The following is a 21,420-nucleotide window of genomic DNA, read 5'->3' on the forward strand; positions in this document are numbered from 1 at the left end:
TAATTAATTAAATTTATAACCTGCCCATCTAGACACAAGTCTACTCTGGGCAGCTAACAATAAAAATAGAATAAAAACAGTATAATAAAATAACAAGCAACAATAGTAATATGGTTCAAGATGGAGAAAAAATAAAAATAATCAAGTGATGACAGGAGGGAAAGCCAGAGCCAGGTCTTAAGCTGGCTCTTAAAAACACCCAGCGAGGGAGCCAGACAGATCTCTGAGGGCAGACTTTTCCAAAGATGAGGGGCCACTGTTGAGAAGGCCTGGTTCCTTCTTCTTTCTCTCTGAGCCTCCCTCGGCGTTAGGCCCCTCAGCTGCTCTTCCTGGCTAGAACGAGTGATTCGAGTAGATCTAGGTGGGAGGAGGTGTTATGCTAGATATCGAGGTCCTAAATGGTTTAGGGCTTTATATGTCATCATTAATACTTTGAAATCAATGCAAAAATGAACGGGTGGCCAATGCAAGGCAGCCAGAGTGGGAGGGGGGATATGCTGATATTTTCTCGTCTCACTGAGAAGTCTGGTCGCTGCATTCTGCACCATTTGAAGCTTCCACATCAATCTCAAAGGTAGCCCCACGTAGAGTGCATTGCAGTAGTCTAATCTCGAGATTACAAGTGCATGCACCAAAGTGGTGAGCGCCCCAACATCAAGATAGGGACGCAGCTGGGCAATCCGCCACAGATGGAAATAGGCAGAGTGGACCACTGACGCCACCTGGGTTTCCATGGTGAGCGCCGGATCCAGATGGACCCCCCAAGCTGTGAACCTCACTCTTCATGGTGAGAGTCACTCCCCCAAAATAGAGGGAGTTTCCTAAACCACCAATGGAGGGGCCACCCATGCTCAGAACCTCAGTCTTGTCCGGGTTCAACCTCAGTCCATTCTCCTGCATCCATTGCACTACAGCCTCCAGGGACGGAACGGCATCCACTGTGGTTGGAGAAAAGGAGATGTAAAGCTGGGTGTCATCAGCATACTGATGGCACAACGCCCCACACCCCCGATGACCCCCCCCAGCGGCCTCATGTAGATATTAACAGCATTGGAGAGATAATCGAGTCCTGCGGAACCCCACAATTGAGGCTCCAAAGGGCCGAAACACTCTCCCCAAGCTGTACTCTCTGAGGATGGTCCTCCAAGAAGGATCAGAGCCGGGCAAGTGCCAGACCACCGATTCCCAGCTCGGAGAGCCTCCCCAGCAGGATACCATGGTTGATGGTTGTGGCGGAATGCCCATGTCCCATCTGTCCATCATTTGAAGCTCTAGAGCTGGAGCCTATGAGAGGACAGGAGGGCGGAGTCAAAAGGACATTTAGAGAGACAGATGGAGACTGAGAGAGGAGGTTTTGAAGATTTATGAGACAGATTGGAAAGTTCGTGCAGTTGGTTGATGTGTTAAAGAATAGTTAAAGGATAGACGTTTAATACAATAGATAAACAGTCATCAGATCTTATTCCAGTGATTGATGTGAAGTAATACAAATAAAGAAATGTGTTTAATATCCAAGTTTAATGAGTGCAACGTAATAAAACATATATGAACCTACTTGTGTGATTCACCAACCAAATAATAAATAATCAGTTATATTTGACAACACGTGTCTATGCAACATTATTGGTACAGTGTGGATAAAGATCCACTGGTGGCAGTGGGTGAAAGGAGAAATAAGCAAGTCGTGTCCAAAGGTCGACCTGGGCTTGAGGGAAAAACTAGGGAAACTGGGGGGGTGAGCAACAAAAACACTCTCCCCAAGCTGTACTCTCTGAGGACAGTCCTCCAAGAAGGATCGGAGCCAGGCAAGTGCCAGACCACCGATTCCCAGCTCGGAGAGCCTCCCCAGCAGGATACCATGGTCAACGGTATCAAGGCGGCTGAGTTATTGAGGAGGGCCAGGAGAGATGCTTTGTCCGTCGGCCTCTCTCAACAGGTCATCAAACAGGGTGACCAATGCCATTTTCGTGCCATGGTGCAGCCTGAACCCCGACTGGAACAGATCCAGGGCATTGGTTTCATCCAAAAGAGCCTGGAGCTGGTCAGCCATAACCCTCTATACCACTTTGCTAAGGAAAGAAACATTGACGATGGGCCTACGTATAATTGCCAATGTTGTCCACTGCCAAACTTGGTTTCTTCCTTATGGGCCTAATGAGTGTCTCCTTGAGGGCAAGGGGAACCTTGCCATCCCAGAGAGACCCATTAATGATTGCTGTGGCCCATTCAGTTGTTGTAGGTCTGGCTGCTTTGATTAGCCAGGCCAGGCAAGGGTCAAAATTGCAAAATTTCCAATTTTGCCTTGCAAATAAGACAAAATTTGTATTTTGTTTGAACTACAAAATCAAAAGCTTGGGGGATTCTGGGGGACTGTGCTTCAGAAAAGTAATTGTTCCAAGAGACTTGCTGCAATAGTCTATTTAGTGGAACATTACTTTTGAATTTGCAGGTCTCATCAAGATGAAATGGCTAATAGCCATTAACAGTCTTCTGTTTTCTTGTGCAGTTATTTTGTCCAGCCCATGGTGCAGAAAAATGATAGCGGCAGTTTTTATCACATCAATGCAACACTACTTTGTTTGCAGTTCTGTTGCCATGATGCAAATCACCCAGAATAATTGGTGAACCATTTTATACAAATGAGATGCCTCCATGTTGTGGCTTCCTATTTCACTTGTTCTGATAACACAGAGCCTGAAATCCTGTTACACAACTTATACTGTGCAACTAGGATAATGCAATTGGTTATGTTCTCTGGACATTTTGGGGCAGTTAACAACTTTCTAGTCTCTCTTGGTTCTGGGCATTCCTAGGGATCCCTTTTGTCCTGGGAAGCCTTTGGGAACCTTTAAGGCCCCCAATTTGTCACTGCTCATCCTGGTTCCACCATTGGTGGGCTTTAAATCATTCCATACCCTGTTCTGCATCTCCTGAAGTTTTTTCCAAGATGAAAGGGATCCCTTGGGATCTATGGAACCTGGAATGGGGAAATTAGGAAGCCTGAAACAGCTATGGCTCATGATGTCATCCAAGTTGTGCAATGCAGCTCTGCCAACAGGATTTCAAAGAAAGAAAGAAAGAAAGCTTAAAAATGAACTTACAGTGATGGCAAAATGGAGTATCACCCATATGACGCCCAAGGATGTCACCAAAAGATCATAACGATTTCTTCTGCTTTGCCAGAATCCTGCAGGTGACATGGCAATAATTTTCATGGTGACCTGGAGAAAGTGAATATATATGTTGTAACTTCACTGTGAATTATGTTCCTTACTACATTAATATCATACTCCTTCTCCCCATCCAAGTTCCAGTAGCATTCAGACTGGGAATGATTGGGAAATCAACCATCAATGTGGATCTTATCAGATTCATAAATAAATTCTGAATGATTTCCAAAAGCAAAGTTGACATAAGGGAGAATGTTAACATATTTACCACTTCAGTATTCATCATTGAGGAATACAGTGGTGCCTCACATGACAACGTTAATTCGTTCCGCAAAAATCGCTGTCGAACGAAAACGTTGTCATGAGATTTTAAAAAGCCCATAGAAAAGCATTAAAACCCAATTAAGGCGTTCCTCTGGGCTTAAAACTCACCGTCCAGCGAAGATTCTCCATAGCGCTGCCATTTTTGCTTGCCCGTGCAGTGAGGAATCCGTGCCAGAAAACAGTGGGCAGGCATGTTTTTCACCCGGCGGCCATTTTGAAACTGTTGGTCGAAAACTGTCGCTTTGCGATGTTTGGTTCCCAAAGCAGGGAACCGATCATCGCAAAGCGAAATTCCCCCATAGGGAACATCGTTTTGCGATTGCTTTTGTGATTGCAAAATCTTCAACATAATGCGATTTTGTCGTCAAACGGAGCGCTCGTAAAGCGAGGCACCACTGTACTTAAATGGCAGATATTGTATCATTCCCCCTCTCTCAGGTCACCTTTGGATTGGGGCAGCAAACAATATTTATTTTTAATCTGATAAGAGTCATACTAGTTTATTTAATAATAATTAAAATTATTAATGCAGTAGAGGAATCCCTTTAATTTAGTGTTTTTTTTCACCAACAAGACTTCACAGTAGCATGAAGAACAGAGTCTACCAAAGAAACAGGGAGAACTTCTCACTATGCTGCTCATTGTGCTGTTTTGATTACTTCAGTCCTGGAAACAGTCATTCTCCACTTTCATAAACTTGGTGTGGCACAGGGCACAGGGTGACACAGCAGTCCTAACAAGTTGCCTCCATACTTAAAGCACCTGAAATTCCCTTGCCCATGTCCCCTTGGCCCCAGCCCAAATAATCTTCTCTAAAGCTGCTAATTGTAACCCCACAACAATCTCTCTCACATGCTTTATAGCAGTTTTTCACATATGTCATTTAGATAAATATGCAACATGGAGACAAAGGTTCTAGGGTTTTAAGGATTGTGCCTTGTTGGATATTGGTCATCAGAGATAAGAGTTGCAAACCAGTAAATTCCCAGTTCAAATTTTGGCTTTGCTAGGAACTCAACAAGGACACTGTAGTTCTGGAAGAGGATACTGCAAGTATCACTGAGAAGAATCCCAGAATTGTACTGGAGGTTGGAAATTCTGTTGATGTTTGAGAGCAGAATGCACCCTGGAACTATGTCTATTAGTTGGAATTTGCTATAGAAAGTCATGCAAATCTTATGTGAACATCAAGATGATCTGACTGGTGTATATAAACTGTTTTAAGCATTCTGTCAAGAAATGTTCAGAGAGACAGCTATGTCATTCTGTTTCAGCAAAAGGAAAAACAAGTATTGCAGTACCTTAAGACCAGCAAATTTATTTCAGTGTGAGCTTTTTGGGGATTATAACCGTTTTCTTCAGTCATGTCTTGGGTCTTAATGATACCACAATACTTCTCATTTTATTTTATTTTCTTCTGATTAATATCACAATAATCCCCGATTCCAGGCAGAAAAAGCCTACGCTGTCTTGGATAAGTATTTATCACTTTCTTTTTGATCGTCTTTATAACAAAGCAGAATTTTCTCACACTGACATTTACAAATCTGTAAAAGATGTGAAACACACAAATTATCTGGTCTTAGAAAAGTTATTAAATCTATACTCTTACCTCAAGAACAAAAATGAAGGTGAAGACAACAGACATTGCAGCTAAAGGACCAGTCACTGGGTCTTGATCATCCCACTTACGTAAAAGAAGAAACAAGTTTTATAAAACCTTCAGTTTTATAAAGAAAGTTGTGTTTCTTTTTGTTTTGTTTAAAGTTTTATATTGATTCTTGCTAATTCTATAGAAACAATGGTCTCTACCAAAAGCTGCATCACATTTTATTCTGTCTATATAATCTGTTAATCACCAAAGCAGTCACAATACCTTAACAGATAACAACACAGACTGGGCCAGAACAAGAACAGCGATGGTTCTCTTGAAAAATGGGTGCTGTGTTATATCATACATCCTGGCTCGGAATCCATCGTTATCTGGGGGGGGAAAAGCAGTTAAATGCAAATGATTTAATTAAACGTATAATTTCTTTCTCCTTTTATTTTCCAAAACCGTTTCTAGATTTCAGCCACACCTTAGAAAATATGTTATGACAATGTTAAATCTTAAATGCTTGGAGTTGATATCAAAATTGTTGGGGAATGAGTTACACTGTTGCCTACCTTTGCATTAACATTTACAATCTCCTAGTGGCCACGTTGAAATAATCTGGCCAGAATACTGTTGGATAATGCAATTGTGTAAGGACTATCGGCACAAAGGATTCGAGTTGTTTTTTCAGTCTCTCCAAGACTTCTCCTATGATTTCTTGGATGACAGGTTGCACAACAGGTAACCCCCCCAAGGAGCAGCAAATGTGTCTGTGAAAGCCCTTATGTGTGCAGAACATCTCAGTACGATTCAGATCCTTGAATGTGAATCCTAGCTTCTTGCAAAATTATTAATGTTATCATTCAATGTGAACTGATGTGAAATGGCTTTATTACCTGGGCGAGGTGGGAGATGAAGGGGTTGGGCTATCTTTAATCGGCTCTTTAGATCTTCCCATCGCCTTTGATCAACAGTCAGCAAAGCTGTTCCCTAAATGAGCAACAGCAACAAGAAGTGATTGACTGAACTGAACACACAGAGAGCACTTCACATAAAAGAGACTGGTGTGGGAAAACATATACTATCTATCATCTCTCTAGCCAACAAAACTTGGTTTGGCCTAGATGTTCTTACACTATTTCCCAAAAGAAGGAAACGGTTGTGAGGTCAAACTTGATCTTAAATTGAGTAGTTCATTGCCCCTGTCAATATCTGTGTATTGACAGCAAGTGTGTCAGAAGAGAAAGCCAATATATGTTGTCCTCTATGTGTACAGGCTTCCACAGGAAATGGAAATGTGCTTGCACATTATCAGATGACAAAATTCCAGATCTTGAAAGCTACAGCCATCCTAACTCAAAATGTTAAGAAGCAAAGCAGATACTTACAGTATCACTCACAGCCTGTGGTCTGGGCAGGCTGTTTCAGGCAAGGGGGCAAATGGTCAGCAAGATTGACTGACGTCTCTTCAGGCCCTGCTGCTACCAGTTGGTAGCAGCAGGTGCCTTTGATCACACCTCAAAGTGGTCAATCAAAGATTGTAGCGAGGAACAGATTCATTTGGAAAAAAAGTGATCACACTGAATACCCTATATTGAAATGTGCACTACATTCCAGGCATTTTCTTAAAGATGGGGGAAAAAAATTCCTGGCCATCTCCACAACCACAATCTTATGTTGCATTTGTATATTATCTGATATTAGAGTACAACACTTAAACCAGGCAACATAATGTAAAAACAATTGTATGAGAAACAGAAATCTTTTGCTGTTACCTTATTTTCATTGAAATTAGCAATGACAACTCCAACAAAAAGGGTCAGTCCAATCATGCAGCCCAGGAATACAAAAACATGGATGTAGATGCCATGGATCTGTATAAATAAAGTTTTTTTTTTAAAAAAAATCAGGACCAATTTGATATGAAAGGTGGAACTAAAAGCCTACCAATAATAGAGGGTTATACTTACTGGTCCCACACGGTGAATGATAACGTCTCTGACTTCCACCCATCCCTTTAATGAAAGGACTTCAAATAATGCCAGCATTGCATTTCCAACATTGTCGAAGTTAAAATTTCGAGGATTGGCCCTGCGATATAGCAGAGGGACAAAATAAATATTGTGGAGGACCTTACTTGTCTTAAAAAATATTGACCGATCTTTGCATAACTTCAGTGAGTAGTTAATCTTCAAATGTTCTCTTTCTCTTACTCAGCAATACAGGAAAACATAGAAAAGGATATCATTCTTCTCTCTGATTCTTTCTCTTATTTATCTAATTATAAGACAGAAGACAAGGATAAGACTGCTGAACATCTGAAAAAGAAGACTTCTATCCTACACACACTTGCCTGGGAGTAAGGCTCAATGGGACTTACCTTTGAATATATATGTTTAGGATTGGGTTATAAAGGCCCCAGAAGATTAAATGATATGGATTGCCAGTCTTGCATTTTATATATCATAATGTGATGCTTAATACATCAATATGTGGTTCATGTTACAATCTTCACTGCACAGAGGCCTGAGGACAAAGCTGGAGAACATCAGCTTTCCAAAATAAGGTACAGTTAATACATTTATTAACTGCTTACTGAAGGAGACCAGCTTTTAGCTCTCTTATAAAGTGTAATCAAAATTAATGAGTGGATTTTCCAAATGTTTCATTGTAATGGACATTGAACCTGCCTCTCTATATTATATATTATATTCAGACTATTTCAGATTCATTCCCTTTCAGTTAAAAGGATCCCAGGAAGCAAAGGTTTGTAAATCTGCCTGAGACTTTGAGGAACTTTGAGGAACTCAGAGTCTTGGATTAAACAGAGTCATGGTTTACTCATTATAAGGTTGCTTCATATATCAATGTATTGTACCCTAGATCTTGTGTTCTAACACTCCTTTGCTCTACAGTGATGTATCTGATGGCAAATAATGTGGAAACATCTGACACTCTAGCACTTCTTAGGGTAGGCATCTGATGTGTACAATTTAAGGCCCTTCCTCAAATGAGCTCAAGGCAGTTCATGTGGCTCTCCTCCTCACTTTATCTATGCAACTATTCTGTCTGGTAGGTCAAGCTAAGAGAGAGTGACTGTCCCAAGAACACCAAGTGAAAGTCTTCAGCTAGTGTGGACTTGAACATGGATCACCTAACACTCTAAATCACTTTGCACCCACTTACTTTGAACTTTCTAGAAGAATAACAAGCTATAGATTCAATCAATCAATTAATCCTATAAAATCAAATGAGCAGGTTCCATAACTTTCCTTGGAACATTTCTCTTAAAAAGGTGTGTGTGTGTGTGTGTGTGTGTGTGTGTGTGTGTGTGTGTGTGTGTGTGTGCGTGCGTGCGTGCGTGCGTGCGTGCGTGTGTGTGTGTGTGTGTGTGTGTGTGTGTGTGTGTTTAATAGTACTGTTCCACAACATACAAGAAAACATACCCTAAGTGACAAGGCAGAAGAAATATGTCTGGTTTCTCTATCAGTTTTTAAAGCCTTGAAAATTGCTTTCTCCGCTTCAGATCACTTCATCATCCCTTAGCTACAGGTATTCAGTTATTCTAGGCATGGATCTTAAAACACTGTTGCTCCTAATTAACAGGCCAGCACCACTGCTCCTGGTGCAATATTATTAACAGTGTGTCCAGATGTGTTGCTGGCAACTTGATTTAGGACTAATATAAACACCTCAGAAGGATACCTGGCAAAAGAATTACAGAGCTAGTCCAGAAGTACCTGGAGAAGTTCTGTCAGACAAATTATATCAAGGCTGAGTTAGGCATGTTCATGTACAGGAGTGGAATACAAGGATTAAAAACAAAAATGAAAAAAAACACCAAGGTATCCAATTCAGGATTTGTGTATCTGTGAACAAAAGCACTCATGTGTCTTTTCCCATCAGAGAGAAGAAAAATAGCTAAGGAGAAAACTGCTTAGCCCTCCTCCTCCTCAAAGAGGTAGAAGAATCATACATACCACACATGTGTAAACACTCAACTAACACATGAGGTCATTTACTTAGCAGCAGTTCTCCCTCCCCATCCAGACAAGGTACCTTATGCCAAGCAAAATGTCAGAACTGGACTCAAAATGGGTCATGCATTGTGCTACATACTCTAGAGGTGTGTGGAGACTATTCTTCTCACAATCTGTTATGACTGGCCATGATGGCTGGGGCTTCTGGAGTTGATGTCCAAAATATCAAAAAGACCAGAAGTTCATCATCTTTGGTGTAAAGAAACTCTCATAGCTGACTTCTCTGTGCTCAAACTAGTCTCAGTCAGTCAACATGCTGCTTGCAAATGCCAGTTAAGGTTAATCAGCTGACTGGATTCTGGTTCAGTCATAAAAATTGTATACCCACTACAATCAATAAGACTCATCATGATTAAATTGCTTCATGAATTTCAGCAGATCTACTCTAAGCATGACTCAGTTCGGATCTAACCCAATCTGCCTGTCATCTGCAAATAAATCTGTCTGCCTCCCTGTCTTTGAATGACTGGGGAGCACACCAGTATGACTTCAGCAGTAACTACTTTTTTAAAAAAGAAACATATTTAGGACTCATGTTCATCTCGAAATCTTAGTATAGCTTAATGATCGATTGTTGGGCTTTGAGTACATCCAGATTCAAATTGTGTCTCAGATACATATCACAGTGAGTAATCCTCACCACTGTGCATAAGCTTAATGTAGCCTCACAGGCTAATTGTGAAGCTACAAATAGGAAGATAGGGGAAGAAGCCATGTAAGCTACCAAACCTCCTCAGAGGATGAAGGAGACAAAAGTGAAAATATGTAATTTAAAGTGATTTGCAGTAACATTCACACACGTATCAGTGATTGCACAGATTGTTCACGTGCATTTCCCCATCTCCTTTCCTATACACAGCAGGCAGCAGAAGCAGGAGAGAGCACAGGTGCACAGCAGAGCATGTGTGCTGAATGATGGACACCTTCAGCCCCCAGTATCTTCAGGTAGGGCTGAGGAAAACATCTGCCTGGCATGTCGGACAGGACCTTTCAATCAGTATTACAACAGTGCACTGGGTGGACCACAGAGCTCACTTAATGTAAGGTAGCTTCTGATGCTCCTATTGTAATAGGCCCCTGGGAGATTACCATACCTAACTGATGTACTGGTCCGGTGAGCCACAAACTGTACAATATACAGTGGGGTCTTGACTTAAGAACGGCTCGAGTTAAGAACATTTTGACTTAAGAACCGCTCTCATAGGAAAATATTGACTTGACTTACATACTTAGATTTGAGTTAAGAACTGAAAAAAAACCACGTGGGAGGCAGGGAAAGAGCAAAATTTGAACTTTCAGTTAACTGTTGGCCAGTGAAAAGGGTGCCTGTCTGCTTTCTCACTCCTCCCAGAGTTTAGAGAGTGGATTGGGAGTCTTCAGACTGCCTGGTACTGCCTGGACTGTATTTTCCCTGCCTTCCCTGAACCTTTCTTGACCTAAGAAAAAAAAGAAACAAAATATCCCCCTCTAGTGGTCGAAGGCAGAATAGCAGCTTCCCATTAGTTTCTATGGACGTAAAAGAGCAGATACGGATCAAATGGTTTTCAATGCATTCCTATGGGAAATGCAGATTTGACCTGAGAACCTTTTGACTTGAGAACCGCCTTCCAATACGGATTAAGTTCTCAAGTCAAGACCCCACTGTATTCTGTGTTATAATTGCTCCTGTTGCCCATTTCTATTTAGCAAGAAACATACAAAAGCCAGCTGTCATTGTTTTCCATTGTGCAAATTAACCATCTAATAGCCTAGTGTTATAAAGTTCACCACACATCCTACATTGCTCACTGAAGAAAGGTACAGGCCAGGAATATACAACTCACCAGACTCGAGGTACCCAAAATCCAGGCTTTTTCTCACCAGGTCTTAGTTTTAAATTTAGATTTTTGGAAACACTGACGTTTATTCGGAATATACCATGGCAGTCTTCCTACCAGAAAGATATAATAATTACAGTAAAATAGTATTTTGCATATGAAAAAAGTACCATGCAGAAACACCATAAAACAACAAACATTATAAAATGAATGTAAGCATCATGCATAATTTAAGCAGTCAATGCCTTAATTAACTATCATCTCTTGCACAGAAGATGATGTATGTGTGGAAAAGGGTAGTATTTACAGTAAGTACACCTTGTAATAAGTGCACATATTACAGCCAGTAGTGCTTCATTGACTGCATATGCTCCTCATGGGTAACAATTCCTTCTTGAAGATGTGCAGGTAATCCCACTTTTCTTCAGCACCACCCATCTGTTCAATAATCACATACATGGACATTGCATAGACTCTTGCTATGGATAAAAGTCTCTAATCTAAGACCTTAATACTGGTAGATGCAGTTCTGGTTCACTATTGTAATACAAGTCTGTCTTGTATCACGTATAATGTCTTACAAAGCTCTCTTTAGATGCCCATTAGTAAACTATTTGTAGGACCCAGATAGCTCTATCTTGGTCCACATGTTCTGTACCTCAAAGATCCATAGCTCAATCCCTGGCAACTCCAAGGATGCTGGAAAGACCATGGGGAAATTCCTCCCAGACAATAATAGACTAGACTCTGTCTGCAGTGAGGAGTCTAGCCTAGTACTTTAAGATCAGCTTCATAAGCAGAGCTTGTGTGCCCAACTGTCAGAGAAACAACCAACCAGATTGACAAAGACAGAGCCCTTTCCATTGAAGTCCTACAATTGTGAAACTCTATTCCTGTAAAAATACATAATCTTTATCATTCATCCACCCTCTGACAACATGCTTGTTTCCACCGTCCTTTTATTGCATGAGAATCTTCTTTGTGTGTTCTACAGATGGTTGTATATCTATCTATCTATCTATCTATCTATCTATCTATCTATCTATCTATCTATCTATCTATCTATCTATCTATCTATCTATCTATCTATCTATCTATCTATCTATCTATCTATCTATCTATCTATCTATCTATCTATCTATCTATCTATCTATCTATCTAATCTATCCATCCATCCATCCATCCATCCATCCATCCGATGTTGCTACTCTCAAATGCTATTTTTGGTTATTATTCTCGAAGGCTATTTTTGGTTATTATTATTGCCTACTCTTGTTTTATTGTTTTTCTTATTATTTTGTTATGTTTTTGTTCTTTTGAACTAGCCCTGATTTTATATTGTGAATATATTTGCCGCAAGGTGCATTAGGATAGTTTGTCCCTAAAAGTTGGTCTATTAATATTTCAGATAAATAAAAATGCACAAAACATTTGTCTTGTAGTAAAATGTAGTAAAAAGGAGCTGCATCAAGATTTTCCTTCAAACTCCCTTTGTCTTCCCCTGATTAGTATCAGTCCCCAAATGTCTCAAGCTCTTCACTCCAGTTCCAGAAATTGGTCCTGATCAGAAGAAAGCAAAATGTGCTCTTACCCTTGCAGTGATATGTGGATCATTGCACTTAGCCAGTTTCCCAGCAAAAAGCTGAACTCCAAAGCTTGCAAAGACAAGCATTAATGTCAGTAAAAGAATGGAAACCTGCAAAAGTAAATCAAAACTAGTAAAACAATCTTTAAAGCTGCCCTGCATTTAAGGATTCAATGCTTTGTCGATGCCTCCTCTTAAGAGACTTCTGAGGGTTGGCACTAGCTAAACACAGGCCTGGATCTCTTCTTACCCATAATTTAGAGCAGCCTTTGTAACTTCTTGTACATGTAACTTAGTGTCCTTTTATAATTCTCATCCTCCTCCTGAAAAATGGCCACTAGAGAGAGAGAAGGAAGAGGAAGATTCTTCTGGAAATTGGGCATGACAAGCAGCTGTCATCCTTTAACAGATGCATGTGGACATGACATAGCATTTCTTCTATAAATATGAGCAACACAAGCAGCTTTCCATTACATTACTGATGGCAAGATCTGCTTACAGTGCTGGTATGTTCTGAGGATGATAGCAACTTAGTGGTTGCTAGTCTCTACATGCAGAGACACTTCATTGTTCTTAAATGTGCTCCTCATCCCGTCCAGCAGATGATCTCTATCTAATGTAGAGAGACTATCTTCTCTACGTGGTGTGTAGGATCAATGTAACAGCCTAGCCAATCCAACTTGCTGCACCACCAGTAACCAAATAGGTATTTCTCCAAATACTACCAGAAGAACTTAACACTTCCTTTATCTTCATCCTATCCTGTAATAATAGAATGGAACTGGTTACTTTACAATTTAATGACTTCTCTTCACACCTGTTCCTTATCCAGAACTTGGAGAGAGGGGAAATATGGGTGCTCATAATGACAGCACAAAAGCATTGCATGCTGCAAACATGACAGAAATGTACTGTATGTACTGCCTAGCATAGGGTGGGGTTGGGAGAGTGCATCTGTTGGGCTTCATGTGTCGTCTAAAGCTACTCTGGGATCTATGGACTACCTGCAACTGCTGTCCTGGGGGTGAAAAAGTCATCATCTGCTTCTTAGGGTCCTCAGGAGAGGCAATTTTGCATTTCATTTTGCTACCCAAATGCAAAACTAGAAGCAGATTTCTGGCAATTTCCAGTTCTGATTTTTTTTTGGGGGGGGGAGGGGGAGGGAAGCCATTTGTATTAACACAAGGCCCTAAAGTCTCAAAACTCAAAAACAGAATTGATGTTTGGCTACTAGCAGTTTTGATTTATCCTTATTTGGCAATAGTTTTTTTAAGTAGTATGACTTACAGCTGACTCTGGTGGCCAAAATACGCAAACAGCCAGGACTCATGATCTTGACTACTTCTGATCTAGCAGAATAAAAACACTTGCAATATTGCTCACAATGGCTGGAATCAATCAGTAAATCCAGTAGAGTAGGCCTACTGAATCAACTGAACAAATCTCTATTGATTCAATGGGTCTACTCTAGTTAAGACTTGCTACTAGATTTCAGCCAATGTGCTTAGAAAATATTCCCACAATAGTGATCCTGCTACCTCAAAGATGTATATAGCACACTTGTTACCAATACATAATCAAGTCATTTGATTAGCACCATGTGCAATTTTTTCAAACTACCAATTCTACAGATCCAGTAATAATGTTTAACTGGGACATAGATATAAAGTGTAAGGAAAAATTGAATTTTAATTTGCAACCTATAGGATCCATGGAAATACTGTATATTAAAGTTATTTTCTGGAAGTTGAGTCATGGCAACTGGACTTTTTTCTTATTAGGTTGCAACGTTTCACTACCCATCCAAGTAGCTTCTTCAGACTGAGAAGGGTTGGTAGGAGATCCCTGATATATCCTCCAGGTTGGTTTCACTTCGCTCTGGTCTACATTGGCTTGTTAGACGGACAAAGGACTGCAAGTAAGTGAAAATCCCACTTCTGCAGTCTTTTTCCACCCATTGTCATGGTCTGTCAACGGTCGTTAACAGTGGTACTCCTGGTGTGTGTGGTCCTGATCTTTTTGGGGACAGATGAAAGGGCAGCATGATAAAGTGGAGGATATATCAGGGATCTTCTGCCAATTTTCCTCAGACTGAAGAAGCTCCTTGGATGAGTAGAGAAACATTTCAACATAATAAGAAAGAAGTTCAGTTGCCAGAATACTTGCTTGCAGTTTCCCTGGTGTCCGTGCATGGTGCAGAGAAGGAATTTTGGCCCAGTCTTGCCAAAGGACTGGGTTTCCTGTCCTCCTGTTCACAAGGAAGCCTTCCTTCTGATCTAGCAGAATAGATAGGAAGCCTTCCTTGTGAACAGAATGGGTTTCTCCATTTTTCCAGAAGCTGCTTCCGTTAAAAAGCCAAGCACAAGTGTGTTTCTATTAAGTCTCCTTCATACACTAGTTCATGATCAGTAGCATAATCCACTCTTGGTCTTGTTTTGGCAGACAGAATACAGCTTCTTCATCCCCTGCTGCCATTTATCGTATTTTTCTGTGTATAAGATGATACTTTTTTCTAAAAACTTTAAAAATTGAGGATTGTTTTATACATGGAAGTAAGGAGGGGGGGGATGGAAGGACAGATCCTGAAGATGAGGCTCCAGTACTTTGGCCATCTCATGAGAAGAGAAGACTCCTTGGAAAAGACCCTGATGTTAGGAAAGTGTGAAGGCAAGAGGAGAAGGGGACGACAGAGGATGAGATGGTTGGATAGTGTCATCGAAGCAACCAACATGAACTTGACCAAACTTTGGGAGGCAGTGGAAGATAGGAGGGCCTGGCGTGCTCTGGTTCATGGGGTCACGAAGAGTCGGACATGACCAAACGACTAAACAACAACAAGGAGGGAGGAAGGGATCTATGCAGTTTGATCCCTGCTTTTCCCTTCCATTTTCTTGCGAATAAAGTGGAGGGGGAAAGCACTTTCTTGTAAAGAAAGTAAAGGGGGAAAGCAGGGACTTTCTTCACAAGAAACAGCCACTAAACTGGAGAATGGCCCAGCACAGGAGGGGCAATGGCTCAGGACCCCAATCAACAGTGTCTCTTCATTTGAAGGAGAAAGGACACTTATTTGATGACCAAGATGTATTCAATTTGAACCAAGAAGATAGGTGGTTTGAGAGAGGGGTGAGGGAAGCCATACATGTGCATATAGAAAACTCCTCACTCAGCAGGGGTGGAGGCCTTAGACACAATCTGTCTCTTATTTATCATGGTGCCCTTTCATCTGTCCCCAAAGAGATCAGGACCACTCACACAGAAAGACCACTGTTAACGACCGTTAACAACCCATGGCAATGGGTGGAGAAGGATTGCAGAAGTGGGATAATCCCTCACCCCCAGCCCTTTGTTCTTCTAAGGAGCCTATTCAGACTAAGGAGATATGAAACCAGTGTGGAGGATATATCAAGGGTCTCTTACCAACTCTCCTGAGACTGAAGAAGCTACCTGGATGAGTAGCGAAACATTTCAACCTAACAAAAAAGAAGTCCAGTTGCCATGACTCAACTTCCAAATAACCTCACCTGGATGACTGAGAATCTTCACAGATTAGTTATTTGACCAATTAATTATTTGACCAAAGTTATTTGACCAGTCCTTGTTGAATAGTCTGTTCTAACAGTTCTACTTTTGTCACAATTTTGGAACAGAAACAGAATAAACTATACTTACTAGAAAGATTTCTTTGAAGCCACTGAATAGCTCTCGGACAACCTTTCTCATCTGAGGCACAAGTTTAAAGATTCGAAGGGGCCGGAGACACCGAAGCACCATTAAGAGCTGAGCTCCTGATTTAGCAGGAACATTGTGTGGCATCCAGCAGAGAAATATCAAGCTTACCTTCGAAAGAGGGGGAAAAAAACAACTCAGAATAGAGTGTGAAGTTTTATTCTGTTTTATTAACCCTTGGTTAGCTATTTTGGAAACCTCACTTAAAAGTACATCAAACAAAAGTGAAATAAAAATAAAAAGGCAAAATTATAGCACCTTAAGGACTAACTGCTACAGTGGACCCTCTACTTGAGGAATTAATCTGTATTGGAACGATGGCTGTAAGTCGAAAAGTCTGTAGGTCGAATCTCCATTGACCTACAATGCATTGAAAATTGATTAATCCCACAACTAGCAGTTTTTATTCTATTTTTGTTCCATTTTGGTTTTTTTCTGGTCTGTAGGTCGATTCTCCGGCTGCAAGTCGAATCTAAATTTTGCAGCCAGAGAAGTCTGTAACTCGAAAAGTCTGTAAGTCGAGCCGTCTGTAAGTCGAGGGTCCACTGTATTTATTAATGTAAGCTTTCACAGACCATTACATGTTATAAAATATAACATGTTATGAAATGTAACAGTTAGCCTTTATTGTGCCACAATGATTTTGTCTTCTTTATTTTTTCTTCAGTTTTGCCTGATTTTCTTGCACAAAGTAACGTAACTTCTAAATTCTCTTGAAAAGTAACTGAAAAATCTTTTAAACAAAATAAAACAAGATCTTTCACATGGAATTCCAGGACATAGTGGCATTCTAAACGTGGCTAGTCCTGCAGACCTGCTGTACTGGTGGCCACTATCTTGCTGCTTGTGCCACCACCATAGCATCGTGTCATTCTGCTTGTGCCACCATGTCATCTCCCTAGGGACACCCAGGAACAATGCAAAAAGTCTAAGAACAGAACCAGAAGCAATGCTCACCACAGCAGTGGCAATTGTCAGTCTCAAAAACATGCATCAGCCAGATGATCTCAACTTACATCAACCTCAATGTCCTACTAATAGTAGGGGAATCTGTGCAGATATTTTAGCAAACACTGTAAACTGCCTTGATTGTAAGGTAGTTCTGCTGGGTTTTATGAGTTTGTTTTAGTTAACACTTTTGTTTTAATTACAGAGCAGAGGTGGACAAAGCACAGTTCTAAGGCTGTGACATTTAGTCCTGGGACAGCTTTTTCTTTTTCTGGAAAAAAAAGGATGAACTCCAGCTCCCAGGAGCCTGCATAAGTAGTGATTCTCTTTAGCAATCGGCCCCAAGGGCCCTCTGCACTTCTTGACACCTCAAAACATCCATTTTGCAAAATGGGGATTTCTAGCCACTCCAGTTTGATTTTTCTTTTCTTTTCCATTTTTGTAATTCTAGGACCAAGATAAAAATGCTGTGATGGTACATGAGCACAGAGATCCACCACAGGAACTGTGTGATGTCTATGAATGCTAGAGACCACTGAGATGCAAATAAACTAATAAGGAACATACAGAGTGCAACTATTTCATACTCCTTTACAGTATATTAATTTGACAAATGTTTCTGTGTATATAGGTAGCTAGATGCCTGTATGCCAAGTATATACTTTTGAAAGTGCTTTGACTGATGAGAGATGAAAAAAAGCTATTTTTACAAAATTATTTGTAACACTTAGTGTAGATCATTAACTCAAGCTAAGTTCAAAATATATTTTAGTAATTTAAATGAGTGCAATAGAATTTCAAACATGCTGGAGAATAATACATTAAAAATAACAACTTACTAGATATATAAATATATCCATGACACCACCAAAGTCTCGTATGACCGCCGTTGGCGTAAAAAACAAGCCATCAGCCATAATCTTCAAATTAAGTTCAATACTCATGAATATTACAAAAACATATTCAGCAATCTGAAAAGCAAAAGGAAAACCAATGACTATTTAGCAATAAACCTATATAACCAAAGTAAAAATAAAACTATTTAGTATACCACATGAGTTTCATAGAGCTACCTGAAGTGTAGGTGCGTGCATCACTCTTCGAAAAGGGGATTCAAACATCATTGAAATGCAGGAGCATATAGTAACAATGATCATTACCCAGTCCAGATAAGTGACCAATCCCAGCAAATCACTGCAGAACAATGATATAAACTCAAATAGAGGAAGAGCCCAATGATAACAACAAACATTTATTGAATGCACTGCAAGATTAGAAAGACCACAGTAGAAAATCACCCACAACTTAAACATTCAGAAACTCCTAACAATGGTATTATAGCAACGTATTAGAAAATAAACATTTCCTAAGCAAAACATTCACATAAAATGTAATTAATCAAGTAATCTTTTTAAAAGTGATGCTTACTAAAGTTGATGATATTTGGTATTTTTCACTGCTCCAGTAACAGGATCTGTTTTTGATCTGCAACAGAGAGACATCTTCAGAATTCTGCAGCTCATACTGTTTTGTCACATTGTTATGATGCTGTTTGGTTTGTGTGCACCATCCAATCGGAACCAACACAGCAACCCTTTTAGGGCTTTGAAGGTAAGTAAGATATTTAAGGTGTGATTTTACCAGTTCGATTCCCTCAGTGAGTTTCCACGGCTGAGCAGGATTTGAACCCTTGTTTCCATAATCCTAGTCCATCATTTTATCCACTACACTACACAGTGATGCCTTGCAAGACAAATGCCTCATGCAAGACAAAAGGGTTTTACGATTTTTTTGGTGACTCGCAAGATGAATTTTTCTACGGCCGTGCTTTGCAAGACGATTTTTCCCTTTTTTTTGGTTTGTTTTAAATCACACAATCATTAGTACTGCGCTTCACAAGACGAAATTTTTGCAATACAACACGATTTGTGGAACAAATTAATTTCATCTTGCGAGGCATCACTGTATCATTATTATGATACATATACATTAGCAATTAATTCCTGGGTCTATGTGAGTTGAAGTTTAGAAATTAATCAACAGTAGTAACTACCAGCTTTAATCCTTTTAACCAGCTCACATCTATTCATTGCCAGCTGGAGAGCTGAGAGGGTATCTGGCTGCAGAGCTATCCTTTGAGAGTTCAATTACCTACCATGCCTTTTGGGAGAACAATCAACACTGAACAAGCTGCATAGCTCCAGAGCAACCCCATGAGAATGGTAAACCATTTCTGAGTACAGTGGTGCCTCGCTTAACGATTACCTCATTAAACGATGAAACCGCTGTACGATGACTGTTTTGCGATCGCTTTTGCGATTGCAAGATGATGTTTTAACGGGCAAAATTCACTTCCCGACGATTGGTTCCCCGCTTCGGGAACCGATTTTTCGCTAGATGATGTTTTTAAAACAGCTGGTCGGCGGCTCTAAAATGGCTGCCCACTGTGTAAAATGGCTCCCCGCTGTGTTTTTGGACAGATTCCTCGCTTTACAGGCACTGAAAATGGCCGCCCCTATGGAGGATCTTCACTGGATGGTGAGTTATTCAGCCCATCGGAATGCATTGAATGGGTTTTCAATGTGATTCAATGGGATTTTTTATTTTGCTTAATGAGGATTTCGTTCTACAGCGATTTCACTGGAACGGATTATCCTCGTTAAGCGAGGCACCACTGTACCTAGAAACCCCTGAAAATCACTTTGAACTTACCATGTCCATGGTGTCACCATATGGTGAGTTATGCCCACTTCATTAGTAGCTATTATTGAAATTAAATCTCAGTGGGATAATTTGTGATATGATAGTGACAGACACAGTTATGAAGCTGGTGAGGATCAGGCAAAGTTGATATCAAATCTCAACGTACAAGGTGATGAAGGAACATGATGAAACAAAGCAACAAACACTATGAGGAAGTACTCATATACTTACGCATTAAAGCGAGCTCGTACAACCACTCGACAGAAATTTCTGAATCTGTGTTCACGCCCTACTATGAAAAGTGGCTTGTCAAAATAAGGATGATTTTCCCGCAATTCTTCTTCCTGGACTTTCCTTTTAAAATGAGATAAGTACTTCTAAGATTAAAGACATAAATGACCCTCAAGACTTTTTGTGTTTCAAGCTGCTTTAATGCTGTTTCTAAGAATATGTTTTTATCACTCCTTTTTTATTTCTGTCACATTGTTTAATGTCAGTATATGCTGCTGCCATACAAGTAGGTTGTACTTTGATGATTACAATTTGTTATAATGTTTTTTTTCTTCTAATACATTTTGATATGTCTTAGGAGGGTTAACTCCAAAAGGCAAACTGCACATACAACACACACACATGCATGCATGACCAAAATCCTGTTGATATACAGATACACCATGGAAGCTAGATGGTGTAATTATCCAGGAAAGTGGATAATCTGATGGTGGAGTGGAGATCTGGTGGTGATTTTGGATAATTAAAGGTTCCTCTTTCCCATTCTGAGGCTCCCAAAGCATTCCCCAGGACAAAGGGAGCTTTGGGGAGCCTCAGAACCTACAAGGGCAGGGGGACAGGACACTTTCAATTAATTTAAATTACAGTTGTGCCTTGCTTTACAATTGCCCCGCATTACAACAAAACTGCATTATGACGATCTTTTTGCAATCACAATTGCGATCGCAAAACAATGGTCAAAATGGGCTTTTTTCGCTTTGCGATGATCGGTGCCCTGCTTTGGGAACTGATTCTTCGCAAAATGATGCTTTTTTTAAACAGCTGATCGGTGGTTTCAAAATGGCCACTGGGTAAACAAAATGGCTCCTCGCTGTTTTCTGGGACGGATTCCTCACAAGACAGGCAGCGAAAATGGCTGCCCTATGGAGGATCTTTGCTGGACGGTGAGTTTTGACCCCATTGGAACGCATTGAAGGGGTTTCAATGCGTTTCAGTGGGTTTTTTTTTTTTTGGCATTACAATGTTTTCGCTTAACGGCGATTTTCCTGGAACAGATTATCGCCGTTAAGCAAGGCACCACTGTAAATATTCCCTTAGCAAGAGGATGTTACCCAGCTTCTGCAACATAACAGGAGTTTGCCCAAATTCCTCACAGACACATTCATCCTTTTCTTGAATAGAACAGAAACATTTATTCTACAAAGATGCTAATTCTGCACCATCTAAAAAGAAAGTATGCTTTTTAGTTTAGAAATATTTCAAAAATTACATAAATATT

General features: G+C 40.3%; 1 protein-coding gene across 3 annotated transcripts in view; it reads right to left on the reverse strand.

Moving 5' to 3' along the window:
- Positions 1-21,420, reverse strand: part of NALCN (sodium leak channel, non-selective) — a 276,634-nt gene that overhangs the window by 21,955 nt on the left and 233,259 nt on the right. For all 3 annotated transcript variants that reach the window (XM_072994642.2, XM_072994641.2, XM_072994639.2), the window contains 13 exons: positions 20,142-20,264; positions 18,636-18,692; positions 18,281-18,401; positions 18,047-18,178; positions 16,203-16,370; positions 12,540-12,644; positions 10,955-11,061; positions 7,062-7,182; positions 6,867-6,965; positions 5,988-6,081; positions 5,371-5,477; positions 5,107-5,181; positions 3,102-3,221 (listed from right to left, as the gene is read on the reverse strand). In XM_072994642.2, coding sequence (XP_072850743.2) covers positions 3,102-3,221; positions 5,107-5,181; positions 5,371-5,477; positions 5,988-6,081; positions 6,867-6,965; positions 7,062-7,182; positions 10,955-11,061; positions 12,540-12,644; positions 16,203-16,370; positions 18,047-18,178; positions 18,281-18,401; positions 18,636-18,692; positions 20,142-20,264 — 1,429 coding nt within the window. The remainder of the gene's footprint in view (positions 1-3,101; positions 3,222-5,106; positions 5,182-5,370; positions 5,478-5,987; positions 6,082-6,866; positions 6,966-7,061; positions 7,183-10,954; positions 11,062-12,539; positions 12,645-16,202; positions 16,371-18,046; positions 18,179-18,280; positions 18,402-18,635; positions 18,693-20,141; positions 20,265-21,420) is intronic.

This window comes from Pogona vitticeps, chromosome 3, assembly GCF_051106095.1.
Source record: "Pogona vitticeps strain Pit_001003342236 chromosome 3, PviZW2.1, whole genome shotgun sequence".
Taxonomy (NCBI): domain Eukaryota; kingdom Metazoa; phylum Chordata; class Lepidosauria; order Squamata; family Agamidae; genus Pogona; species Pogona vitticeps.